General features: G+C 47.1%; 1 protein-coding gene across 6 annotated transcripts in view; it reads right to left on the bottom strand.

The window, feature by feature from the left end:
• LOC119405069 (uncharacterized) overlaps nt 1-27,902 on the bottom strand; it is a 78,393-nt gene that overhangs the window by 20,121 nt on the left and 30,370 nt on the right. For 2 of the 6 annotated variants that reach the window (XM_037671833.2, XM_037671834.2), the window contains exon 1: nt 2,253-2,956. The exons of 3 other annotated variants lie outside the window; for them this stretch is intronic. In XM_037671833.2, coding sequence (XP_037527761.1) covers nt 2,253-2,631 — 379 coding nt within the window. In that variant the 5' untranslated portion in view covers nt 2,632-2,956. Of the gene's footprint in view, nt 1-2,252; nt 2,957-3,256; nt 3,561-27,902 lie in introns of those variants that run through there. One more of the 6 variants, XM_037671835.2, reaches the window with a different exon arrangement.

Here is a 27,902-nt window from a genome sequence, read left to right as displayed (position 1 = left end):
TGCACAATGTTAAAAGAATACAAGCTTGCAGCTGCGGCCCTTGGTTGCTGATTGCATTTACACAAGGAACGAGGGCATGCGTCCTGTAGATAAGACACAGTGTAAGCATGTTTGAATGAGTACAACACATGGATATAATGCCTACTTGAAACCCCACGTTTGTGTGACTTGGACCAGTTGCAAAAGCACATTAAATACAGTCTATATGATTTACATCCACAAACCAGTGGACACAAAAATGGAACTACAGCCCCGTAATGAGCCTAGTTGCCACTCTCAAACCTGATCTCATGTGAAGGCATGTTTACCTATGTTACAAACCAAGGAAGCGAGGATGGAGGTAGTACGCCACTCGACTAACACCTGTCCTTTTCTGTAAACCCGCTTTTCAATCATAACTTATGCTGTGGTTGCAGCAGTACAGAATATAAAGGTGGTTTGTACTTGTAGACCAACCGGGGGACAGTGCAAACAAATCTGGACGCACTAGAGAGGCGCCGGTGCAGAGCTCCAAAAAAAAAAAAAATATCTGTGGCAGAATATCCACGTAGCACAAAATGCAGAGTGCTCAGAGAGTCGAAAAAGTGCGTGTTCAGGATAGCTGCCAATGATGTCGTAACAAATGTCTACATACAGTGTGCGACGCAGTGTGTGTACCTTCACAGTAACTGCCGTACATACAGGATGGTCATTACAATACCCACTTTGTCACTGTCGCACGCTACTGCACCTGTACATTTATTTTGGTTGGAACTGCTTTAACTGTGAAATGAAAGCTCTAACTACAATCATATATTTTCGGCAGGAGGTGCATTTGCTTTTCATTCTTATAGGGATGCTTCTAGAACATGCTGTAATGTACCACGTACTATGCTGGAGTACATCTGCTACCTTTGCAACGTAGGGCAAGACAATTGTACCTAGCATTTTTTTTTCTGTGGACTTTCGTTTGTTGTAACAGGATTTTATATGCATATCAGCACCACCGCCTGCCTTTCCATTTTTTTTTTGCTTTTCAAGTGCATCGAATCATTGCAGCTACTATGTCTTTTATAATTTGCATGAGATAGCTCTATCATTTATTGAACATCTCTCCTTATGCTGTCCCTCTAGGACCTGTAAGATATTTTTAAAATAACAAACGGTTCCAGAGTGCCAATGCTGCTCTGTCAATGACTCACCCACTGCTTAACCCAAAGATGCCACAGCTGTTTCACCTCTTATCTTATCAGTGTCATGCCAGATCATGAGTTCACTAATCCATGCAATATGAGGTACTGCTCACCTTCCATCAACTAACAACATGACTGTTTTTCTAAATAAGGGGGTCATCGTATTCAAAAAGATATGCCTAGTTTACAAGTACAGCTGGGCACATAGCGAGGCGGGACATTTAAAGAAAGGCATCTTTGCAACCTGTGATAGCTCGCTCGCAATGGCCGCATATACTGAACCAGAGCAGTACGCTTGAGGCCACAACAGCTTCCAAGATGTCCCAACCATTGAAACGAACAAGTTAGTACAGTGCCCTGTGTGCAACATATGCAAAAACATAGTCCACTTACTCTGCCCTCGGAAGGTGTTTAGTGCAGAAAGAGCCTTAATGTCTGAACTCGACATCAATAAAAAAAAAGTCATCTTTAGAGTTAAGAGACATGATTTGGACAGTGGACAAGCACTGCCACTGAATTACATTCAACGAAGACACTGGTTCCAATGAAATACTTTAGCTTGTGAGCTTTGTGCACGGTCTGTACATGTCTCGAACCGCGTACATCACTTCATCATCATACCATATGGGATTAGCTCGCTTAACGCACCGCCGGGCGCAATGGCGTAGCCAGGGGTGGGTGTGTTGGGGGGTTCAAACCCCCCGAAATTTTTACATCTTGATGTGTATATGTGCGCACACACATACAAGCATACAGGAGGGTTTCCACTTGGGCTTGTTGGTAATTCATCTGGATGTCAAGTGTTGCGCACAAAAGCTTTTGAGCTTAGTCTGTCTATCTGTGTTTCTTCTTGTGTCCCCGTTTTTTCTTTGTGAGCAACAGTTTACGTCCAGATACAAGCATACGCACGAACATACATAAGAGGGGGGTTAGGGCCGCCAACCCCCAACCCCGAAAAAATTTCTGACTAAGCCCTTAGCCAGGCAAACCTCTTCAGTACTAATTGGTGAACCACTAATCATATGGTGCTTTGAGAAAGGCTCTCGTCAGAGTTAAAGCAACAAAAGCAAATCAGCTCACCGTCGATTAATCGCGCTAAGCGCAGTAGCTCGAGCCGCAGATGACGCGCTAAGTTCAGGAACTCTAGCCACAGGCGACGCGAGCAGTCCTGGGACTCAAGCCACAGACGACGCGCAATGTCCAACGACAGAAACCACAGACGGCGAGCGAAACGCGGCGCCTCGATCCACAGATGCTGAGCAAATCGCAGGAACTCGAACCAGAGGCTGTGCGCTCGGCTCGCGGACTCGAACCAGAGGCGTTGAGCCAAATTCAGGAGGTCGAACCACAGGCGATGCGTGAGGTCCCGGGACTCGAACCAGACGTGGTGTGCGAAGTCCAGCGACTCGAACCAGAAGTTGTGCGCCGCGAAGCTCAGGAACTCGAACCACAGCGGCATTCGGGGGCCCAAACGCTTCGGAGGGAGCCGGGCAACTTCTGTTCGAAGTCGTAGTTTTAGGTAAACTTTGCCGGAAATGGGACACGACGTGTGATCCCGTAATTCGGCACGCAGACTCGTCCGCAGCAGATGGGTATGCGACGCGTACAGATGTTTACGCAGAGCCACGGGATCCGCATGTAAAAGAAATCCGACGCTTCTCGCAGGCGGACAACACAGGCGAAAAACAAAAAAAAAAACAAAAGGCTGCTTCGAATCACGACAGCGCGCTGGGTATTGTGTGACCCGCAAAAGTGATCCGTGTGTGTTTCACGCTCCGGGGGCCGCACACGATCGCTAGCGGCTGGCTGTACAGCAAGAGGGGGCACTACGTAGACATTGCGGAAAATCGCTTTGTTTAGATGACAACCGCTTGAGGACCGGTGGCTAAAACCATCGAACAAAGACGGGTCTGACTCATCCGAACGATACCCGGCAAATACAAAAGGCAAAAACGCGTCGGCAAGACGCCTTTTCTTTCGGTGCGGAGAAGACATTGGAGTGCGCACGGCAAAGCACACGCGGCGAAATAATATAAAGCTGTTGGCGAGCGCCGAAATAATAGCTCATCCTTCAGGAAACTCACATGTGCGGCGGCGGCGAAGCTGCAGGCAATCCTCGGTCAGCGCTGTTGTCAAAAACAAAGCCCACAATGCGACCAACCCGACTGCTCTGCCTCGCCTGCCGCAGCAAGCAAGAAGCTCCCCTGTTTCCAACGGAGACAGCTGGTGGTCACGTGGTGCGGCCTCCGCCGCCGTCTCGCATTTACAGAGGATCCCTCCGATTGCAGCAGGGTCAGGCAACGCGCGCCATTTTCCGTCGCTTCGCGCTTCAGTTCTCGCGTATTTCGCGCAGTGTGAAATATGCTTCGCCATTGTTATCATCAGTTTATTTACCTGAATAATAAATAGGTATGCTCTCGGCGATTTTACGTGCAGCGCGGCAGTGCCAGCGACGATACAAAGCGAAACGGGGGGGGGGGGGGGGGGGGGGGGGGGGGGGGCAGATGTCCATGGGCACAAAGAGCGCAAGACAGGGGCGTAGCCAAAGGGGAGGGGGGGTTGGGGGTTCAACCCCCCCCCCCCCAAATTTTTCAGTTTTGCTTGCGTATATAGGCACGCACACATACAAATACACGCACGAATATACGTAAAGTATGGTTGAACCCCCCCCCCCCCCCCTCCCGAAAAAAAATTCTGGCTACGCCCCTGGCGCAAGATAAGAATATTGCAATTTTCTCAATACAGAAAGGTTGAAATCGCGAACTTTCGCAACTTACATAATCTCGCAAAACCCTGTAATCAGTCCCACTGATCGCCGTCAGTGATCAGCCCTAACGAATTTCAACGCCAGAGTTTCTGCGCGAGCGCATCGATCGGCTTCGTGCGGTTGTCCGGGCTCTGCCAACAATCAAGTCTTCACCGGCGGGCGTGTCGTCTGCTCAACTTTTCCTTTCGTCGTCTGGTTGGGATGCCGGGTCAACAGATTATACGCTGCAATCAGTAGTATAATCCGCTAACGATCTTCCGGCAGTTTCGTTTATCTCGCAGCCGAGATAACGCGTACAAGAGGCGAGGAAGCGTGATAGCAAATAGAGCCGCCGGACCGCTTGACGCGAGAAAGCCAATGAAAGAACAACAACAAAAGGGCAGCGCTTTACAACAAGATGGACGACACATGCAGCGCGTTGCTCCGGTCGACCTAGCTGGAACGGCGCCAAATGAAGAAAAATGGAGGACGCACGCGATTGCCTATTTCACGTTGTTTGCCTCCTCATTTCAATCAGGTGGCAACGGGAACGCCTCCCACCGCGTCCGCGATGGCCACTGGCTCAACGCTTCGGTTTGTCGTCGGAAGACACGTTCGTTTCGGCGTCGTTTTTATCGTTCGATAATAGAAACTTGAAGACGTTCAGATACTGGCTCTGAGTCACCGGAAACCGTAAACAGGGGAGTCAGCTCCGGTGCGAGTCACGCGATGTCCTGATGGGAGTGTACGTCACGCGCTAAGCGTGATCGAATCGTGGGGAAGCGTGGGGATCGTTTGATGCGACAGCATCTTTTACTCCAGATGCATGTGGTCACCCTGATTTCGTTAGAGGAGTGCGAGACAAATTTTGTTACAATCAGGGGCGGTGGTACAATTAGGGCAATTCAGAACGCTTACGAGTAAATTGACACAAAACACGAACGTGTTCCCGCTGAAGGTTCACGCTTGTTCCTAACCACAGGATCCATGAAAATTATTATATTATGAAAACTTCCGTGATTGATTTGATGTCAGCAGTATATGCATGCAATAACACCATCTTCAGTAGCAGTAGCTGAACATTAGTTTTCGTATTAGCTGAACGTGTTGCATTCATATCATTGGCATCCATGGAATTTGATCTCTGTGTTGCTTCGTGATTTCCTATAATGTCTCAGTGCCTGCCTAGGATGAAACTGTTATGTTTAAAGAGTACTGATGTAATCGTCAGCGATTTGTCTTTTCCCTAAACACACACATTCTCTTCTTACTTCCTGATGCTGTTGGTCTACTGTTTTTTTTTTAATTAAGCATAATGAATATTATAATAGAAAGAAAGATTTTATGCTATGCAATTTATTCCTGCAAAGAACAAATATCCAACTGACTTGTCATTTAATTTGAAGCAAGAATAAATTTCACGCATCTATTCCAGACAGACAAGAGGGATGTTGTAACTGGTAGCTCACTCTGTCAGGGAAAACAAAGCGGCAATAATTTTTTTGTTGACAAGCAAGGTTTTTGCCCCTCTATAGTGACACAGCTCATTTTCCCCTAGCTGACAGCATTCGGTTTCATATTTCCAGGATCATAAATGAAGATACATTGTGATATATAGGGGCTTTAGTTCTCAGAGATACGAAAGAGGCGTGGTCGTTCAACACACAGTCTGTGTGCCAAAACTTCCGGTATTTACGTAACGTGGTTGATATCGTTTTACTTTGTAGAAGTGGCTCATACTCGCTATGAAGGCCTGGCTAAGGTTAATAAACCTTAGTGAATGTAGGCATTCGGTTTCACATATACGTTGTCGAAAGCTGGTACTGAGTTTAATGTGGATGCGGTCAATAACAGTTCGTTCAATATTAAAAAATCGTAAAGCCATCCGCTGGGGTTGTACCATTGGTCTGTCCCTCTGCTGCGGATAGGGCGGCAAGAAGAGAAAGAACGGAATGCATTCGATAAAGCTAACAAGAAGGCATTAAAGAAAGTTTACTTATTCAAGGTGTATATGTTTAAACATAAAAAAATATTAACGTAAAAACATGAATACCTATGCGCAAGGACATTGCATTTTGATGACAATTAATAGGCAATTCTATTGATTTTATTTCGCTCTGATCTATTACCGTAACGACTGTATTGTTTGATGAAATGTTCATCATGGGCTGATGTCACCGGCTTTTTTCATGTAAGACTCGACTGAAGCAGTCTATTGATGATGGCCGTGCTGATGTTGTTCCCTGGCCACGCACGCATCTACATGGGGTAATCACAAAAAATCGGATCACTGGATTTTTTGTTAATTGTTAGACAAATTACATAACGATGATATAAAGAATTAAAAAAAAAAGATTAATGGAAATTGTTAATTTTTGCGGAGGATTGGCAAGCTCTCAGTGATATTAAAAAGGAATCTGATTCGCCACTGAGGTAAACAGAAATTTCAGGACGAAATATGATTTAAGAGTAATTTAATATAACTCTTTGCGAAAGCCGCCCAGACAGCAACAAATATTTGATTCATGGCTGAGCAAACATTCCTGTGACAGTGTCTACATTAACAGCCTTTAAAAGAAAAAAAAATGTCCGGAATTTAAATATTCATGCCAGTTTGTCTACATCGTTTTTCTAGAATCTCTTTCTGTAACCGACGGCAGAAAAGGAAAAGTTGGTCGATCGCCCCATCTACTCCACATATCTAGGCACAGTGCAGAGAGTGGCGGTCGCCATCAGGCCAGCCATGTGACGACAAAAATCGACGGTAGGACATCCGGCATTGTAATCAAGTAAAAAACCACCTCACGTTTTAAGTATTCTTCAGTTATTCTCGAATAACTGAAGGTCTCCTGAATCTGGCAGTAGTTTCGTCAGTTGACATTGGGAAAGTATTGGTAGAACATGGTCGCCGAAGGTAGTAGCGGTCAGGATGTCTTCCGTTTCATTCATAAATAGTATTTGTGGCCAGGCACCCAGACCAGTCTAAGTTTTTGTGAGCAGGCACTATATAGACGATGAAATGCGTACAAAAGAAGCGAGTAACGTAATTTTCCGTGAGCGTCCGTTATTATGACTACTGTTGATACCGATTAACTTAACTTGCGTAGGGCCACTGCCAGAAATTCGGTTAAGAAGTTCGAAATCCTAATTAAAAACGACCAATCAAGGCTACGAAAGAAAGCGGCAATTCAAAATTTTTCTCCGCTCTGTGATTCGTCTGCCGCCGTGACAGTGTTTAAATAATAGATGCTTTGCGTTGCTAGGGTATATGACGTCATAAACGCCCTGTACAAGCCCTCTCGCACATCGTAAGTGTGCAGTATCTGCTGGATGCGCACGTTTTAGGAATTAATGAAATTTTATGTAAAACACGTTGCTCCTTGGGTGCACACAACTGAAGTCAATGTACAGTACCGCAATCCAATTGGAATAACGAAGGACCTCGATTTCTATCATCCTTATTCTAGGCAGAATGTTCCTTCTACTGGCATTTTTAACAATTGACTCGATATTTGCTGCTAGTTTCAGTTGTCACAAAATTTTTTCTCCTAAAAAAGAATCGTGCACTGTAAACCACTTTGCACCCTTAAGGGTGTTTCAAGCAAGCAAAACACCCTTTTGCCTAACCAAAAGTAGCAAAAATTAGGGTGTAAGGGTGTTTTCCTTCCCCAAAATAACCTTTACGGGGTAATGCTCTAACTAAACACCCTTTAGGAGGTAAGGGTGTTATGGGTTATCGAAACACCCATGGCCCGTACCACAGTGTGCCAGATGATAACTGGGACTCGCTAATTAAAATGTCGTTGGATCTTAGGCGAGTTTAGATTAAAAGGCATGTCTCTTTTAGGGATATCTACAAGCGTACCATAAATGTACGCCTATTCTCTTAATGTTTAATGCTCATTTATACGGAACAGGAATATCTCCACCGGCACTGAACGGCGGCTTAAGATACTATGGCTATATATACCAGATGGTCAGTGTAAGGCTGTGTAGCACGAGCGCTCCCGTCCATGTGGTATTTTAAAATACGCTCTGTTGTGTGTGCGGTTTGGCACGTGCGTGCACCTTCAGCGCTGATGTCATCTGTAATTGCGTGTCCCCTGACTGGTAGATTTTATTTTTCACATTTTTCAGTGATAAGGGTGTTCAGGCTATTGGAAACACCCTATGGTATGGGTGTTTTGATACGTGAAAACACCCTTTTCCTAGGGTGTAAGGGTGTTAGTTATAGACACGGCAAAACCCCCTTAAAGGTGTAAAGTGGCTTACTGTGTGGAATGTCAACCGATATCCTATACAGTAGTTAGCAACACAGTATTTTTTTTTTTAAAAGAAAATTTAACATTTCCTTCATCGCTGCCGTTCAGCTGTCGCATTGTCTTCCAACCCTTTCACGAACATTTCACTGTGTTAAAAAACAAAGGAAAAATATTTTAAGCCCGAGGGCCGCGAGTAAAGACACACGCTCCGAGTCCCCAACAGAAGTGCCCCTGTTCCTTCTCGATAGCATTTATTCAATAGCAGGCAGTCGGTCGCGGGATCGAATCCCGGCCGCGGTGGCTGCATTTTCGATGGAGGCGAAAATGTTTGAGGCCCGTGTACCTAGATTTAGGTGCACGTTAAAGGACACCAGGTGGTCGAAATTGCCGGAGCCCTCCACTACGGCGTCTCTCATAATCATATCGTGGTTCTGGGACGTTAAACCCCAGATATTATTATTATTATTATTATTATTATTATTATTATTATTATTATTATTATTATTATTATTATTATTATTATTATTATTATTATTATAGCAGATAGTCCTGAAGTCTTGAAGATATAATAAGCCACTAATTTCTTGGCCACTACCTAGGGTTACCAAACGTCCCGGATTTTGCGGGACTTCCCCGACTTTTCATATACAGCTATATGTCCCGAATTAGTTCCGGACCGTCCAGCTATAATTTTTTTTTGTGAGTGACCCAACGCACGCCCAACAACGCCCAGTAAGGTAAAAAGTTGGGCGAGTTGGTGTTGGTTCATGATACACGGAAGGGCGCGATAATACGGTACACAATGAAGAAGATGGACACGGGACGACGCGCCCGTCAACAACGCCCGTCACGCTACGATAACACGAAGTTAGCATGAATCGCACACACAAAGCAATTTGCTGTGGCTGCGAGGGTCTTTAGCAACTTTAGCTGAACTTCCGTGTGAAGTGCGACAACTTTTACGAGTACATTCTCCAGCGAAGGGAAGCGTTGCGAGCAGCACGTAGCCAGCTGCTTCAAGAAGCCGCAACATTAAATAAGTTAAGGGATTTGTCTGGAAGCTACCGCAATAAAGAAAACTGATTATTTCGCTGGCTCCCTATGTAAGTGTACCCCCCCCCCCCCCCGCGTCCCCCCGCGTCCCGACTTCGTTCAATGAAGAGTTGATAACCCTACCATTACTCTGTAGCGGGTATAGGCCGCATGTACGACGGAAAACAGCCATATCTTTACTATCCTCGGTATTAACACTTTTTTAAAAATAATTTTTGTGTTACATTTGACCTGCAGCCTGCTCGCTATTTTAGGGTTATTGTTGCTTCGATAACTTCTTTGTTCTTTTTGCTATTTTCTCTTTCTCTAAGCGTCATAATTCCATGCATAACCAACCTCCCGCCAACCGATTCCTGGCCCATCTCTCTCTCTCTCTCTCTCTCTCTCTCCCCCCCCCCCCCCCCCCGGCTTTGAGGAATAAAATGGATCAATCAATATCAGTACCATAAACCTCAACTTTGAATGCACTGCGGTAGCATTTTGCTCTATACAAGTAGAATGAACCTCCTTACTAAAAATAATACACTCTCCAGCCACTTATAGTCCAAAGTTGCAAAAGTTAAACTTTAAAAACTGTAAACTGACCCGACGTTTCGGGAAAGTCGCTAGCTTCGGAGCCGGCCAAACAGTCACCCCTGAGGAAGGGACCGAATCGGTCCCGAAACGTCGGGTCAGTCTATAGTTTTTAAAGTTTAACTTTTGCAACTTTGGACTGTAAGTGGCTGGAGAGTTTATTATTTTTCGTATGAATTTTCACTCAGCCAGACAGACCTCTGTCGAATATGTTCACATTTAAGAATGAACCTCGTACGAACTAACTTCCGAATTTTGGTCACAGCACAGACAGATTTATTTTTGTGTCTCACACTCTCAATGCACGCCGTTAGTCCGGCTTGACTAAAAAAACACAAATATTTCATTATTTTTTTCTTTGATGTCATAATACCTTGCGCATGCGCATAACGGTTTACATTGTTCCTTCCAGTTTCTTGGCCTTCTATGGATCGAGTGGCGTCCGGTCTTAAGTTCTTCATTCTTTCTTTTTATTATTTTTTTGCACTACAATTGCTTCACCGAATGACGAGGCACGTGTCAAATCGCACGAAGCCTGTAGTGCCGCCATATTTAATAGGTTAGTGTCACGCAATGTGAGTCACACACTTAGCTATAATGAATGAGATTACGGACAGACGCCACTATCTTTGTTCGCGACGCTCTAACTGCCTCGACGCTCATTAGGAGAGTCGACGAGATAATCGCGATCTCCATGCAAGCGCAGCTGGGGAGGCTGAGTTAATGAAACGACCAGAAGACAATCGCGAAAGAATACCCCCCCTTCCACACACACACACACACCATACAGAGCGTAAGAAACAAACTAATAGAGAATTACGTAACGCAGCCAGCCTTGGCAAGCGAAAAGTCTCCGTAGAGACATTTCATTCGTTCTTTTTTTTGTTCGCAGTACAACACCATCACGTGACCTCTGAGAGACAGCCGGTATTGGTCGAGAACATGAGCCGATAATGTTGGGCTGCGCCATAGCTGCACTGCCGTAGCTTAGCTTGCCTGCACTGCATGGGCGCTCTCACGTGATCCGTCACGTGACGGAGCGATGCATTTGTTGTATGCGAGAGGGTATCCTAGATATTTTTTTTTTTTTCAGAGACACTAATCTTACCCCCTCCCATCCTGTCCTCCCACAACGCCATCCACGCGATGGGAACGGCACTGATGTGCTACCGGCACTGATTGGCGCCGATGAATTTTGGCTGAATCATGGCTCATGTTCGATATAAATATGGCTAAATGATTGCTGATTTTGATGTTGACTTCGGTCGGCTAGCTCTGCCATGTTGGCGAAATGATGGATAATATCGGCAACGCGATGGTAAGTTTTGGCAAATGTAGACTATGTCGACTGCAAGTCGGCAAACTCACTCATGAGTCGACTCACTCAGACTCAGATCGGCCCGTGAGTCCAGTGAGTCCGGGTGAGCAATATTTTGGTGAGTTTGAGTCCGAGTGAGTCCCGTTGAGGAAATTTTTGGCGAGTATGAGTCCGAGTGAGCCCTCAGCGCAAAATATATTGGTCCTGTCTCCTCATCTTCAGCATTACTATCAGCCTTATATCGGCTTACGTTTGTACTCAAAGCTGTTCGCACATATCTCAACGCACTCACGTTCATGCACCACCCCAATATTTATTGGTCAGAGACGTGGATTGGGAGGGCTGCCATGACCTCCCCCCGCAAACTCTTTCACTGAAAGTTCTTGATAAAAATATCTCGTGCGAGTCGGGTATTTCATAAAAATGTCCTTACTGGATTACTTGATTAATGACAGCACTTATTTGAAGTTAAAAGATCAAAAGGCGTATCGTAAAGCACCGATTATGTGAGATATTTGCATTAAATAGCATTCACACCAAGATCTAAAAAAGGTAGTTTTACGCTTACGGACTCATGAGTCGACTCACTCAGGGTCAAGCCAAGCCGTGACTCTGAGTGAGTCCGGCTGAGGAAAACGTTCGTGAGTTTGAGTCCAGTGAGTCCGGTTGAGAAAAACTTTAGTGAGTCTGAGTCCGAGTGAGTCCGGTTGAAGAAAATTTTGGTGAGTCCGAGTCCGAGTGAGCCCTCAGAGCAGAATATATTTGCTGAGTGAGTCTGAGTGAGCTCCAACATTTTTTGCCGAGCTATGGTCGACTGCTATAACAATAATGTTCGCAACTTGCGATCTAGGTAACTATCGCATATACATATTGAACCTGAGTTGCTTTTACACGATTTTTGTTTATATTTTAGAGAGGGATTGGGGGTGGGGGGGGGGGGTTTGGTCGTGTTGTGCTATGCTTTTTCGTAATTTGTTTGTTTCCTCCGTGACACAGATGACAGAAGCGCATGCCTGAGCTACAATGTATTATAGTCTACACCTGTATGCAGCTCAGTGTTCTATACATGCAGCTCAGTGTGCAATATACACTAAGCTACAGGTATAGTACACTACAGCTACAGTGTAATGTACCTAAGCCGCTCGGTCACCTGTGAGCGGAAGTGAAGCCAGCTCTCGAAGGGCGCGCGCAGTCAACAGCCTGCGCACTGCAAGCCTTGCACCCGAACCATGCGCCAAATATATCCCGATTAATGCGCGGCAGTGTAATTGCGGCAGGAAAAAAAAAGAAATAAATAAGAAAACGGAATATGGGATGATCCTGCGAACGCGTTCAAGCGCGCGCGGCATGCATGCCCGTGCGCTGCAGCAGATTCGCTCCAGTTGCTCGTAATTGGAGCGTCGTTCCAGCGCGTTGGTTTCTCTAATTTGCCTCGCGGTGGTGCCGCCCGCTTATTCCACCATGCACGCCACAGGAAGTGACGTAATCTGCGCTATTGCTGCACTCCGGGGAGCATGCACTAGCAAGGCCGAGTTGCGAAAGATAAAAAAGGGGTTAGAAACAGTAAACAGGACCGCTGCTCGGACGGGCTATGAAATGAGTTTTCGTGCGGTTATAAAGAGATTAAGGGAGCCCGGAGCGCGTCATTATCAGGAGACTAAATTGCCGACGTGGCAAAAAGAAAAACATCGTCTATATTTTCTTTATTTTTTTTGCGTTTTGTGCGCGAGCTTTTATGGAGGCAGGAAACGAGTTTGCTCCTTTTATGTCGGTAAACGTTCGCATCAACTCTATACACTCGTTGCTAACAGTGACAATAAAACAAAAAAAAAATATTCTGTCTAATCCGGTGAGGTTGGGCTTCGAACAATTTCGAAGCATAGGCAGCTCTGCCTACTCTGCTCGACGCAGCTTCAAGCGCGCTCATGAAAACAAATGAAAAGAGAAAAAGCTGTGGATGTGTTATAACTATCTGTAACTCTGTGTATACCTGGCCAAGTTGGATCATGCTTGTAACAGAAAAAAAAACTGCGCAAAATTCTGACAAGAGCACAAAGATGAAACGAAGAAGGCACCTTGCGGCAAGCGTGGCGCGTTGCAAAACGCCTCTGAAGTCGTTCTACTCAAGCTAATAAATCGTGATAATTGTAATCGTATCAGAGAGAAAGGCAAAGAGGTGGCCCCAGCTATAGGTTGCTCTGGACTGCTACTCTACACATTAGTTTGAATGAATGAATGAATGAATGAATGAATGAATGAATGAATGAATGAATGAATGAATGAACAACTTTATTTGTCCCTGTTTAAAGGGAAGGGGGCAACGGGACAGAGGTTTAGGAAAGGAACAACTTGAAGTAGGCCTCCTCAATGCCGGGCCTCGAGCTGCGCGAGGCAGCCTCCAAGCTTTTATTTTTTTAATAAGAGCAAGGGGCAAAGCAGATTACGATGATCGTGATAGCTTTTATGAATGGCTCACACCCACTCTGGGTAAGTGGCTAAGAAACGAATGATGATGATGATGATGATGATGCAAACTTTATAATTTAAAGCAGTCGATCGTTGTTGTTATTTTCCTCGTGTATGACTCATACCCAACGCAGGAGATTGGCCGGGTAGTGGGTGAAATTTTCCAATATTTTCTGTAGTGTATCATTCGTAGAAGCTATAGTTAACTTATATATTGAAGTACCAATTATTGGTAATGAAATATTTAAAGCAGGCAGAATTTAGCTAGCTATTCTTTTAGTCTCACGGATGAATTCCTCAATGGCGAAGAAAACATCCCCGTGGCTGTGTCCCAGAGTAGTGGCCCCGAAAGAAAGTATAACCGGTTCTGATACTTCCAGGCCCAGCTCTCGGAGAGGTGGCACTATCATTCTTTTCCTCAATGTCGTGAACCGGCGACAAGAGAGAAAGAAATGACCAATGGTTTCCTCCTGATTAAAGCAGTCAGCGGCCAAACGGAGCGGGCACGAGCACCACACAACCACAAAAACCGCCTTCGTTTTCTGCTGGCACCCGCGTTTATTGCCACTACAGGATGAATGAATGAATGAATGAATGAATGAATGAGCTTCTTTAGGAAAGGACTAATAGGTTATACCCTCAGGGTGCATATTCGACACCTTGCCCGGGTACCTTCGCACCATCTCGCATCTTTACCTGCACAAAGGCCGCATACAACATTCAGCCGCACTATTGCTGCCCATAGTACTTCTTTGCCATCGAACTATACGCCTGCAGCAAGGCCATCGTCGCCTATATGGTGCCTACATCGACCCGAAGTGCGCCTTACCATACCAGGAATTACGATGAAAAGAAGAATGTCATCGGTTGCCCTTAAACAGGCTGCACTACTGTATTTACATGAGGTGTACATTGCTCACACCCATATTTACACTGATGGTTCAGTTATGACTACAAGCTCAACCGCCGCCGTAATAATTCCAGCAAGAGCTATCACAATACAGCTCAAAATGTTTCACGCAACCTCAACTACAGCTGCTGAACTAGTAGCGCTCCGTGCTGCTCTTCAATTTGTCATGGAGCAGACACCTAATTCGTGGTCTATCTTCTGCGATAGCAAAGCAGCCCTCCAAAGTCTACTCTCCGCTTTACGTCATGGCGCACATGAGCAGCTCGTCGCGGAAATCAGGCAAATCCACCATGAAGCAATAGAAAAAGGGCACCGAGTAGTATTCCAGTGGCTGCCTAGTCACTGCGGCATTCAGGGAAATGACAAGCGGATGCAGCTGCCCGATCCGCTCATGACGGTGTCAGCAGTGTCACCATTCCCCTGTCAAGATCGGACGCCGCAAGAGAACTTCGTATGCTAGCTCGTCGCATAACGTTGGACTTGTGGAAGTCATCATCTACATTTACAAGTGCACGCCTGCATGCCTTGGACCCTGATCTTGAATTACGCATCCCGTCCACCTTATCACGACGTGACTCTACCCTGCTGGTCCGTCTATGGCTTGGAGTGGCCTTCTCAAATGCCTATTCATATATTATGGAATGGCTGAGAGCCCGTCGTGTGAAGTCTGCGGGTGCAGCGAAACAGTCGCGCACCTTCTCTGTGAGTGCACCCGCTTCAGCTCTGAAAGAACGGCCCTCTCAGCCGCATTAGGCCAGCTGGACAACCGCCCTCTCACGGAGAACAAAATCCTAGGGCCCTGGCCTACCCGGTCTTCAGCGCAAGCCGCTCTGAGGGCGTTGTTGAGGTTTCTCCACGCAACCGGACTCAATATCAAACTGTGACTGCTGGAAGAAAATGGTGCTGTGTAGTACTTGGACTGCGGTTATGACTTCGTTTTGTTTTGTTTCGTTTTGTTGTTGTTGTATTTTGTCGCGTGCTGTCGTCACAAACTCTTCTTCTTCTCTTTCATTCTTTTACATCCCACGTGCAGGGTAGCAAACCGGAGACTGCTTCTGGTTAACCTCCCTGTCTTTCCTTTCTCCCTCTTCTCTCTCTCTACTGTACGTTTGTTTTGTGTTGTTTCTTTATGGCGTTTGACGTCCCAAAGCGCCTCAGGCTATGAGATACGCCGTAGTGGAGGGGCTTATAGGATAATTTCGACCACCTGGGGTGCCTGAACGTGCGCAGACGTCGCACACTACGCGGTACCATAGCATTTCGCTTCCGTCGAAATAAGATTGCCGCAGCCGGGTTCGAAGCCTGTGTCTTTCCAGTCAGCAGCCAAGAAAAGTAACCACCGCGCCGCCTCGGCAGCCGCTATTCTACATTTAAATGTCATATAGAATATGAGGGTTCCTTTCGCAAGAGTGCAGAAATACCGCAACATTGTTTTCCTGCTCGTGTAGTTTTACAGTTAGTTTGTTGCAGAGCTGGCCGGAGTACGGCGACTGTGCGCGCGCGCGCGCGCGCGCGCGCGTGTGTGTGTGTGTGTGTGTGTGTGTGTGTGTGTGTGTGCGTGTGTGTGTGTGTGTGTGTGTGTGTGTGTGTGTGCGTGTGTGTGCGTGTGCGCGCGTGTGTGTAGCTGGGTGCTCAGTTCACGCACTTGCAACAACCTCTATTTAATAAGAAATGTATATTCATAGACAAACACCCGTTTGTAGCACGAACCGACAAGGTCATCTATACGGGGATCGAACCCGGGACCAAAGCCTTTCCGGGGCGGCCGCTCTACAAATTTTTCTTCAACTACAAGCTTTCCTTTCTGAGAAATCCGTATGGATCTCCTTATAGCTGCGCGCTTCAAACTAAAGGCCCTCTAACTTCGGAGGGCTTTACTTCAGCAGAGGGGCTTTACTTCAAAACGGGTGGTTGTCTATCCCTTTTATAACCCTTCCGCCACCTTGCGGGATTCCGCATAACTCATTTTTGCAACCCGTATTTAAAGACTACACAATAAACAGACAAACACTCAAACAAAACCCGCAGCGTAAGCAGCTAAAGCGTGGAATCTCATCATCAAGAGGGCGCTATGCGTTTAAGTTTTTTTGCACAATGCAAGGATGAAATTCACGTGAAAACCTTGGCTCTATACGACATCGCATTGTCTCACCGTCTATATATAGGTGTAGGAAAAGCATACTGCACATAATAACGGTACAAGGTTGTTTTCGATTGTTTCCCGGGGATGAGGGTATCGACACTGCCTGCCAGGCCGATGTGCGAGATTCGCGAGGTTTGTAATTAACCGCAGATGGCGATTCCTTGGTGAATTTGTAATATGATACCATTGCTGCGTAATACGCGTCATATCGCAACATCATATCGGCCAGCGCTCTCGTGCAGATCAAGGCAGACAATGTAGGATAAGTAAACAGCAGTGATCGTTTGAAATGTGATAGGGCGTGCATTTGAAAAAATAAAGTAATCCTTCATTTAAAGGACCCGTCGCCACCCCGAGCTCAAAGACGAAGGAGTGGTTTCCTTCTCGCCTTCACTACCCTCCCTATACAGGCGATCTCTCCTCCTCGCCACTTATTTATTAAAAGCACGTGCACAATGTCAGCACTAAGCGTTGAGCCTATCAGGATTTCGCGCTTGTCGGCTACACGCTGTTATCTCCGCTTGTGCAGTAGAAAACGCATAAAATGAAGTGAAATCAGTTGATCGCGCACGATAGCAACGCGAGACAAGGAAGACCGGGTGGGCGGCTGCATCGCAAAGCAGTGTATATAGGAGACAATTCACAACTGATATTTCGCGTATATGGACCAATCGAGAGTATGTACCGTAATGACGTCACGTGAAGCACTGTTCTGCGTCAGCAGCCGAGCACCGCAACCGCTACACCACCGCGGCGGACTGCACTTTGCATACAGACTAGCTGACGTGTATGTATGTATGTATGTATGTATGTATGTATGTATGTATGTATGTATGTATGTATGTATGCATGCATGTATGTATGTATGTATGTATGTATGTATGTATGTATGTATGTATGTATGTACTCGTCATCATGAAAGCCATCGTTGCCTTCACCGCGCGCGGCCTTCCACGACAAAGCGTCCTGCCTCGCAATATACGTTAATTTATTATTAATTACCGCTGCAACTCGCCCGCCTTCATTTTTCCGAATTCTTCGACACTAGCCCGCACGCACACGCCTCTGCACCTGTCTCTCTCTCTACCGTCATTCTCTCCCCTTTCTTTCTTTCTTTCACTTCCTGCAGAATCCAACAGACGTCCACGCAACAGACCTTGCAGCTGCGGAGCACCGGCCGGCCAGGAGCGCGGCCTCCGCGGCAGTCGATAACCTTGGCCGCCATTCCGCTTCCTCTCACCGCATCGCTCCTTTTTTTACGAATTTTTATTTCGTTGACGCAGCGCCATTGTTTTCCCGCAAATAGACGTCTCGCGCATGCGCGCAGGATGGAAAAGAAGACCGCGGAGTCTCTTTCAGTCTCTCTCTCTTCTGCTCCGCCACCACCGTCATCATCTGTTACGCATCCCAAAGCTCCGACGCGGGTTCACCGTACTCTCGCTCGTGAATGATTATTTGTTTTTATGCATTTATTTATATTCTGCACTTAGAGTACGCGCACTCATACGTGACAGAAAGGGAAATACCGTCGGCCAACCTTTTGTCACCTCGTCATCCATCCCTGATTGGGAAGCTTACCCCTACAAAAATGGATATACATAGTCTATAGACTGTCTAAATCCATTTTTAAGGGTAGATATGGGAAATCCAGCAGAAAGATAAAGGAGGCGCTGGGGAAAACACACGCCTTTGCTAGATGCCTGTGCACTTTGCTGACTAAAGGGATGACTGCTAGCGTTGCTTCTTCAGTGTAGTTTCTGCGCACTCACGCACCGCCACATTGTCCCGCCTCCTAGCCACGCACAGTCGCGTTCAATATGACTTGCAACACGGGAACGCATGTTCTGACGAGTTCAAAGATTGCAGTATGGCACCAAGTTGCCTTCATTTCAGTAAGTAAATATTATTCTCTCATTTGGGATCATCTCCAAATGAGAGAACAGCGTTTAGTTGTTGAAATAATGGCTATCGGAAAATGTGCGCAAACTTTGAACCCGCGAGGCCACACGTTCCCATGTTGCAGGTCATATTGAGCGCGACTGTACAGTTTCGCCGTAAAAAATGTATCGGTTTGATTGACGGTTGTCTGTTGCACACTGCTGACTAAAAGAAATGACGAGACCTGCCAAACAGTGCTAACGACGCTGCTTTTCGCTTGCCACACTCAGTTCTTGCACAACCTGCACTTAAAACTGAAATTTAATTGTATTACATACAAAGAGAAATTGAAAATAGCCCTCCCGGAAAGCATCAAAACGAGAAAGGGGTTTGCTGGCGCAACGGTCGGGGACCGGGCGATGGACGGGGTATCGAGTCCGTGACTTAAACGGGCAGACAGGCAACACAGAGACACAAAGACAATAAACGAAACGATGCACGGTGGCGGCACTGCGCGGGGGGTGTTTTTGACCTCCCGCCGCCTTTACACAGACACGCGTGGGGGAAGGTCGACTGCGGTGAGGAAGAAAAAACATAGTATGCTAGGCAGGCTCCGCGAGCAAGGTCGTTGGCATCGAGCGAGAACGAGCGTATTACTATAACGTGTATGACGTTTGTGCGTGCGTGCGCGCCAGCGCACGACGGGCTACGTACCGAAAATCGAATGCCCCCCCCCCCCCCCCCCCACCTTCCCCTTCTCTATCCTTGCCCCGTAACTTTATACAGGCAGTTCGGGCGTGTCGTACGGATGAGGCGGAATTCATTGTTACGACACAAAAGAGAACAGAGGAGCGATTAGGAAACAATACAACGGAAAGACGTTGAAAATGCAGCGACAGTCGTAATTAGATAGAGTTTCGGCCAGCAGACGCCAAACGTATCAGCAGTTCATACGGCACCACCGGAAACACACAGACGTCCTCGGCATTTCGATCGGGGAAGGTCAAGGGCCGACAGAAACACCGATGAATAAACTGATTTTTTTTTTTTTTAGAAGCGTTACTCTTTACCTACTTTCTTAGGGCAACCAAAGACGGCCCTTCTCGTGATATAACTTTCCTACTGTCTTCCTTCAACACTAAATAAATATAAACTATGCCATGAAAACAAACCTTATGTTAATAAAAACTCATTGCTTCAACTAATATTATCAATGTCAACCTTGCTTTCGTGTTTCTTGAAAATGTGTGTTCCTTGCCGATGTTTATCACTTTGCTTTGTGATTTGTATTTTAATATTGCAACAAGTGCGAATACCTGTCACGTTGCTGCTGTTATTGTACGGGCAGGTGGGACCAGTCAAGCTGCCTATATGCAGCTTTTATCTCCCCATCCTTGCTGTTTCTACATGTTTTGTAACTATGTGGCAATAAACTTCAGCTGTATATATCACCAGCGGGGTGTTTGACGCACAAGTGTCTTTTACTGACTTTTCGACCGTGGGCCCGGCCTTCGTCCGAATGACGTTGCCGAAACGTTAATAAAGACACTTTGCACTTGTACTTCAAACATCTCGCTTCTTCTAGTACTCCCGGATACGGCGACACGAGCTCGCTCTAGGATATATATATATATATATATATATATATATATATATATATATATATATATATATATATATATAGTGATGCTACCGAGGACTTCTGATTTGGAGCAATTTTTGGAGCAGCAAAATTTCCGTTTTGGAGCACTTTGGAGCAGCAAAATTTTCATCTTGGAGCACTTTGGAGCAGATAATTTTGCATCTGGGAGCACTTTGGAGCAGCGAATTTTACATCCTGGAGTGCAATACAGAAGCATATTGCATTAACATTCAAGCACCGGAGTATTATTATGGGGCTCTTATGAAGGCTAGAAATGTTTCGATTCATTGCAAATCTCATGGATAAAATCATCTCAGGAGAATAGGCGTGCACACAGGGGGGCAGGGGGGGGGGGCGCAAAATCTGCCCCGTACATTGACCCTTGCGATAGCAATTATATGGACACTCTCGGCGGATTTTTGCCGTCGCCGTTGCCGTAATTTTCCGTATAAGGTCGAAATTAATAACATCACCACGCTTATTCTAGCCGCGGGTAAAAGCTCGCGAGCGCTGGCGACGAACGCGGCTGAAGCGGAGATTAAATTAGCCGGCCGTCTGTCTCCGCCGCACGGACAGCGCATGAGATAACATCTTCCCGCGTGCGGGCCTGCCGTCGATTGCTCATCAAACAGAGAGGAAACGCCCCGCCCGTCTTTCGTAAGGAGCATGAAGGGACGCCAGGGGAGCGGAAGGGGGGGCGCATCTTTCGAAGGGCACAGTCGCTTGCGCGCGCGCTATCTCGAGGCATCAGGAGACGGCTCGTAAACTTGCTGTGCCCTCAACGCTTACTTCGCGTTTAGGGAACTCGGAGCAAGAAAACGCTTCGGTTCCTGGAGGGGCCATGTTCCCTTAAACCAGCGTTTTGTTGAGTTACGCGAGATCGGATCCAAAAAAGTTAGCTGCTAGTCTTACTTCGTTTCACATTACAATTTTTTGGTATGGCAGTCATTGCTTCGCTCTTAAGCGAAACTGAGCTTTTTTAACCGTTAGCTATTGACCCCCGAAAGCGAGGGGCGGACGTGTAACATGGCGGAGCCGCTTCACTGTGGGCCGTCAGCAACGGGCCCGCTACTGACAGCTGCGCATTTGCGGCTGATCCGACCAGGAGATATGATTTTACTAATGAGATGACATTTTTAAAAAAGCAAGCAAAAAATTCGAAATGGAACCCTAGCACGTGAGCTCGAAAGGGCAGGGCCTTTTAGGGGGTATTTACCGCAGAGTGATTACAAACTCGGACGCGCTGGCGGAAGGAATTACGACAAAGCTGTTCTGGATGAAGATCCATGGATAAAGTATATCTGAGGAAAAGTGTCAACGCGTTTCCACCGTTCGCGTGCTCTTCCATAAACGCGAAGCAAGGAAAACTCGATATTGTCCCATATATCTACTGCGAGCGATCACAGATTTCATTCCGCGATGTCCGGAAACAGAAGTGACAGACATTTTCGCGGCACTAATGTAGTTATTACTGAACATTGCTTTCCTTACGTGCCGTGCGACGCTTGAAACGAGCTATCGGCAGCGTTTCTGGAACAGACGACGTCCGCCGATGAATCGCCGTCGCACTTTCTCGCTACCGATAGGCCTAGACGTCACGAGCCTCTGCGGAGAGCGCGTTTTGCTGTCGAGCCGACTTGCAGAACAGAAGCTGCGTCGGCACCGTGCATGGCATCGTGGCTTACTCGGAACGCACGCGCTAGCGCTATTTATTCAGCGGAATAATTCTTGGTCCATGATTGCGACTTTATTGGCAGCCCCAAGATCGAGCTGCACAAGTTCTGACGCGCCGGCGGTGCGATTGCCTGTGATAGACGCCCTCAAACCCGAGACTTTGGCGCAGTTTGGCGCAAATTTTGTCGATATTATCAAGATGGCGCAGTAAATACAATTTGGCGCACTTTGGCGCAGTTGGCGCAGGAGTGGAATCACTGTGTATATATATATATATATATATATATATATATATATATATATATATATATATAATGACATCATTGGGAAGAACAAGAGGTATGCCGTAGTGACTGAGTGACTGCTGTACGTGATACGGCATCGCATCGGAGCGCGATGTCGCGGGTTCGATTTCCGCTTGCACAATCAAAGAGCAAGACGGCCACGGTAAAACAAAAGACACAGTAGATGTCGAGCGTGCGCGCTGCTGAAGCGGGAGGGTCAGAGGGCCCGAGACAGTCCACCGCAGCATCACGGAAGTTCATCGTCGACCCGCAGCCTGAGACCATTAATAGATGTTGCGTGCTCCTTCTGGGCACGCGACTCGCACCTCGGCTAAGCCCCCGGCGTAAGCCTACTTAAGAGGATTAGCGGGGCTTAAATAAGCTTACGAGGGCTTAGCTATAAACGCCGATTGTCGGATGGGTTCACCGTCCGCGAGCAGTCGGTTGTCTACTTATATAAAGCCATGTTTGCTCACGTGACCTGTCGGAGAGGGCGTGCTCTCTGTACGCGGCCCAATAATGGCTGACCTGAGTTTGGTATACACTCAGCAGACACGCGGAAAATTTGCTTTCGATTTGTTCTTAAACGTAAGTTCTGATGTTTTATGTGTCAAAATGAAGACATGATTGTGACATGATGATGGCAGGTTTATGAGACACCGTCACGCACACGTGACACGAAAAATCACCAGCATTTGACTTTCCATTACAATGGAGGAGTCGTGGCTGGCCAAAATGACTGCTCGGCTACAACAGACTACTTCCTAGTCGTAAAGTCATAAAGCGTCTTTCCGTTGAACTTATACTCGAACTGATAGGTCGCTAAGGTATGCTTTCCTCGTAGAGATTGCTGGACGCATTTTCTCAGCTTCAACCGATTAAGACAAGGCAACGCTAAACAAGCCGCGACCATGGACGTTCTCTCGTTCACATGACGCGAAGGCTCACGCCAGTGCGAAGTGTGTCGCGGCGACACAAAACAGACCTCAGCCTTCAGACATCCTATAAGATGCCGCGGCCGAGGTGTATCAGTTTGCGTAGACGGGCACGTGACGCGTTGCCAAGCGATCCTTCCGTCTTCCGGAAAGAGTGAAGGTGGATGGAGGGGGAGAGAACTAGTTAAGGTCACCACAGGGGTCCCGCTTTGTATAGTTCTATACGGTAGACGCAGAGCTGCATCAACCGGCGCAAAGGTCTTTTTTTTTTCTTTCTCCTCGTCAATCGCTAGACGGCAACGCAAGAATGAAATGCCACGGGGTAATGTTCAAGCCGTACGTCAGACTTGACGTATAGCCTACGCGAACTATTATAATTGCAAAATTCGACGGAGTTACTCGATAATGTGCTCTGCATGCAATTCACCAGAAGAACGCGTGTACAACACGTTCTGTGCGACTGCTGTCACTACTTGTGAGAAAGACTGTCTCTGAAAGGGGTCCCGCAACGCTTTTTTTTTTTTTTTCAGGCAATCATCGAACGAACTCACTGTCGGAGTTCATTGCTTCACGAACCGCTTGCTGCAAAAATTTTTTTTCGAGTTCGTCACAAGTACGAGCGGAGTCATCACATAGATTTGTCGCACGCTCACAGAACTTTTCCTCTTCTTTAGACTCGATGAGCGCTCTAGCGTGGTTAGATTGCCGCAAAGGGAAACGGGGATGGGGGGTGTGACAAAGGGGCAAGAATTGTTGCGTCAGTGCGCGTCATGACTTTGAGCATTTCTCTTTTTTCTTAAAGGGACACTAAAGAAAAAACTAATTTTTCGAGTTATTAGTAAATTACAACTTCCATATACCGAAAACACCACTCTTACCGCGAGAAGACGCATGGTAAGCGAGAAAACACGCGAAAAGAAAATGTGGGTGGCGACGTCACCTATAAGTTCCCGCACCAATAGCCGTGACGTCATAGATTTCGACGGCGTCTACTAGGTCATACGTAGTTCCTAATCAGCAAAAATGAAGTACATCGTCCTCTAAGGGGGCTATAGGCTTAACATACCAAATTTAGGGAAATTTTGATCAGCCATTGTCGCCAAAATACGTGAAGTACTCTTTGAAATCCCTGACGTCACGAGTGGAAATTTCGGCGCGAAATTTAAAACTGAGACTTTGACATTGATTTTCTCCTCTATTAACAAACATGTGATGGTGAAATTAGCGGCATTACAGTTCTTAAAGTACAATTTATCGATCTAAACCGATTCATCGTTTCCCTTTAGTGTCCCTTTAAACGTGTTCGCACTCTCCCGGTGTGGTGACGAGTGCGCCGCGCCGGCAAGTGGCGGCACCCCACGGCGGTTGCGGCACCAACGCACCGCAAAAAGCACGACCCGTGCTAACGCGACCGGCCTTGTCCAACGTCAGCTTGACCGATGAATAGTAGTCAAATCAAATGCAGACAACGCGTTTTGAAGCTAATTCGATTAGCCAAACATCAAGTAATATACGGCAAGGCGCGTGTCCCCGCGCCGGCGCTCGCCGCCGGAAGTTCGACGGGAAAGTTCGCTTCATGTGGGTCTCCACGTGGGTGCAATCATAGAATTTCCTAAAATTAACTAGAGGGGACTCTGGCGCTGCGATCGTTCAGCCACCATGGGAATGATGGGTAGTACATAGATTTACCTAGTCTTCGTACTTGCGGGCTTCGAACACACTTGTGGCTTTGTTTATTGCTGTGTTTTGGTTTTCTTTCGGATAAAAGAATGGATCGTTGCGAACTTCGTGACCAGATTTGAATTGGTAAGCCTGAAAAGGTTGAAGTGGTGAAGTGGAACTGCTGACTTTTGTTCAACTTGATTTTGCGACAAAGCGGATACAGGCGACGCGGAGCCAAACGGAGTCGAAAGAACAAAGTTTAGACAAATCCGTGTACTACCCATCATTCCCATGCTGGCTGAAGCGCCATGCATTGCAGCTCCCATAGACACTAGCTCCAGAGTTCCCTCTAGTAAGTATTGTAGGAAACGCTATGGGTGCAATAGCAAGCGTACTGGTGCTTTTGGAAACAACGACATGCATAGGGATGTGTTGTCGTAGTGAACTCAGTACAACGTTAGTGTCCGACCCAGGTACGTAATGTTTGAGATAGGAGAGGACAAATGCATTAAGCAAGCAACCGTTCCCCGAGACCGGAGCTGTTAAGATCGTTCTGTTTTTGGTGTTTCTGAACAGAGAAACGTGCGTGTTTTGTTTATTTACTGAACTGTAAACAAACAACATGAATATTACAGAGGATGTCATTGCGATCATGAAATGAGCCAATGACCGTGTCCATCCTTTGGTCTACGTAGCCGGTCCCTTCGAGTATGTAGTTTGCCGAGAGGAGAACGTGTGATTTGGCGCCTGGCATATCATATATTCGTTTCAAAAAGAAAACAAAAGGTATGTTGCCATGGCAACACATTTTCTTCTTTCACTCTTTTGCTTGTGTGTGTCTCCTTCACTCCCGTTACGACCTTTCCCCAGCACAGGGTTGTCAGCCGGTTTACGCTCAGGCCAACCAATCCTTCTTCGTTCTTGCTCGTAACCGGTGTTGTGTTACCTAGTGTTTGTACCGCATGCTCAGCCAAATGCGCTTCACGGTGCTGTAACAGACCGCGGATACAATGCAACAACATCAACACGCACGCCCACGTCTTAGAGACATGGCCGTTTCAACGCTCGCGTTCGGCCACTTGCTCATTGCTGAGGCTACGAGCGCGACGTTCTACGATGCAGACGCGTCTAACAACCACTCTTTTACCGAGGAATTACCTCATTGCGAAATCCAAGCAGGCAGCTGTGACAGAAAAGGAAATGACATGAGAGAACATCTCTTCAAGGTCGCACTATCGGAGCCTGGACCGCGTGCGCGTGGCCGGGAGCACGTTCGCGCTGCCGGCGCGGACGCAAAGGGGCTTACCTAGGCGCGATGTCGCGGCTGTTCTTGCTTATTCTTTCTTTCTTACTGCTACTACTGCTGCTACTGCTGCTGCTGCTGCTTCCGACATTCCTCGCTCAGCTCCACTGTTGCGGAGCCACCGTGCATATCGCGATTAGGGTCCCGTCGCGCGGCCTCTACATACTCGGCGCCCCCACTCCTCTCCGCGGATTCGCTAGCTCCGTATAGCGTGTTAGCCCCGTGCCGTAGTATATACAGCCGAAGCTGCGTTCCGTTTATAGTCCCATGTGGGTCGACGCTTTGTTTTGGTTCGCGGCGGGTGTGCTGCGCCGCCGCCGTGCTGCGCGATGTGTACCGCTGCGTTTCGGCGGGCGGTTTTCCCCTGCCTCCTCCGACGCGCAACCGCCCCACAGGGCCTTCTTTACAAAGCGAGCGTGTGTGGATGTGTATGCTGCAGACAGTATACGTGTATACTATATACACTGCTACGCCGGCGGGTCAACAACACAAAGAATACTCTCTTCTATTACTAGAGCGGGTCACTCGGACGGCTCTGGGAGGACAGTGCGCGCGCGCGTTCCGCTGAGGGGCGTACACATAGTGTGAACGCGCGAGCGCGTCGCGAAGGGTATACTGGCGTTGCGCGAGAAATGGTATGCAGAAATTGGATGACACGCGTGTAGCCGTGGACAGAGAGCGTTTTGAAGACTAATGTATTTGCTCCATGCATGGGCCTCCTCCACCGCATCCTGTAACGGTGTATCATGGAGATTTTCGGACCGAACTGAACCTGAACTGTAGTCCCGAGTAGCAGCTGCGGCGTTAAGGGGAGGGGAGGGGGGGGCGCCACCTCCAAGAAAGCTTTCACCTGCCCCCACCCCCCTGCCGCGTTGAGGCCATCCATACCGCTAGCGGCGTTCTATATAGCCCAATTGTGTAACCACGGTAAAGCGAAGGTACATTTATTACATGCGAATAAGCGAAAGTATTCATGTTCTCGTGTACCGGCGTCAATTACGTAGGAAGGGACACTGACACTTTTAACGATCTTTCGTGAGGCAGCACCGATATTTCAACAAGACCAAAGAAACACACAATAAATGTATTCGTTCAATCTCAGTCCACTCATTGAGTTTTCTACCAAATGTTTACTGAGCGGGAGCCAGCCGAGGTCCTGCATAGCATAAACTTCTGATGGAATGCATAGTAATGGATATCAGGAGCAACGGAACTGTTTTTTTTTTTTCTCATAAGCTCTGGAATGGCTGCATATGTATAATGGCATAGGACAGACAAAGAAAGAGTATGCAGACCGCTATGTGCAGACCGAGTATGTGTTCCGCTTGGCGCGAACAGCGATGTCAAAGCCCCTCCGAGGAAATCCCGACGTTCGGACGTCAATGCGGGAAAATCCCCGAGTCCGAGCCCCGGTTTTATAGCTGTTCAGGAATATATACCGGTGTTCCACGCGACGATCTCAATGCTTACCAAGAATGAATCGCTCGAGGCTAGCTATAGAGCGGCAGCAGTTCACAAATGATCTATAGACTTTCAGGTGGGAGCAACTCACATGTGCCACGGGGAGACCATATTCCGAAAGTTGAATAATAGGTCACTAATAAATTTTACGCTTGATAAGAAGCGATGGATAAACGAGCGCCACTTTCGCAACACACACACACACACACACACACACACACACACACACACACACACACACACACACACACACACACACACACACACACACACACACACACACACACGAAATTGTGAACTTGTCAGCAACGTATAGTGTATACCGCGATATCTCCAAGGCAATCGCAAATTTGTGGGACTCTCGCATACAGCGAGTGCCAGAGCATCACATGCGCTTCGATCGATTTGGGCGCGAAATTA

The sequence above is a fragment of the Rhipicephalus sanguineus genome, chromosome 9 (genome assembly GCF_013339695.2).
Source record: "Rhipicephalus sanguineus isolate Rsan-2018 chromosome 9, BIME_Rsan_1.4, whole genome shotgun sequence".
NCBI classification, from domain to species: domain Eukaryota; kingdom Metazoa; phylum Arthropoda; class Arachnida; order Ixodida; family Ixodidae; genus Rhipicephalus; species Rhipicephalus sanguineus.
This window is presented reverse-complemented; position numbering and strand designations above follow the sequence as displayed.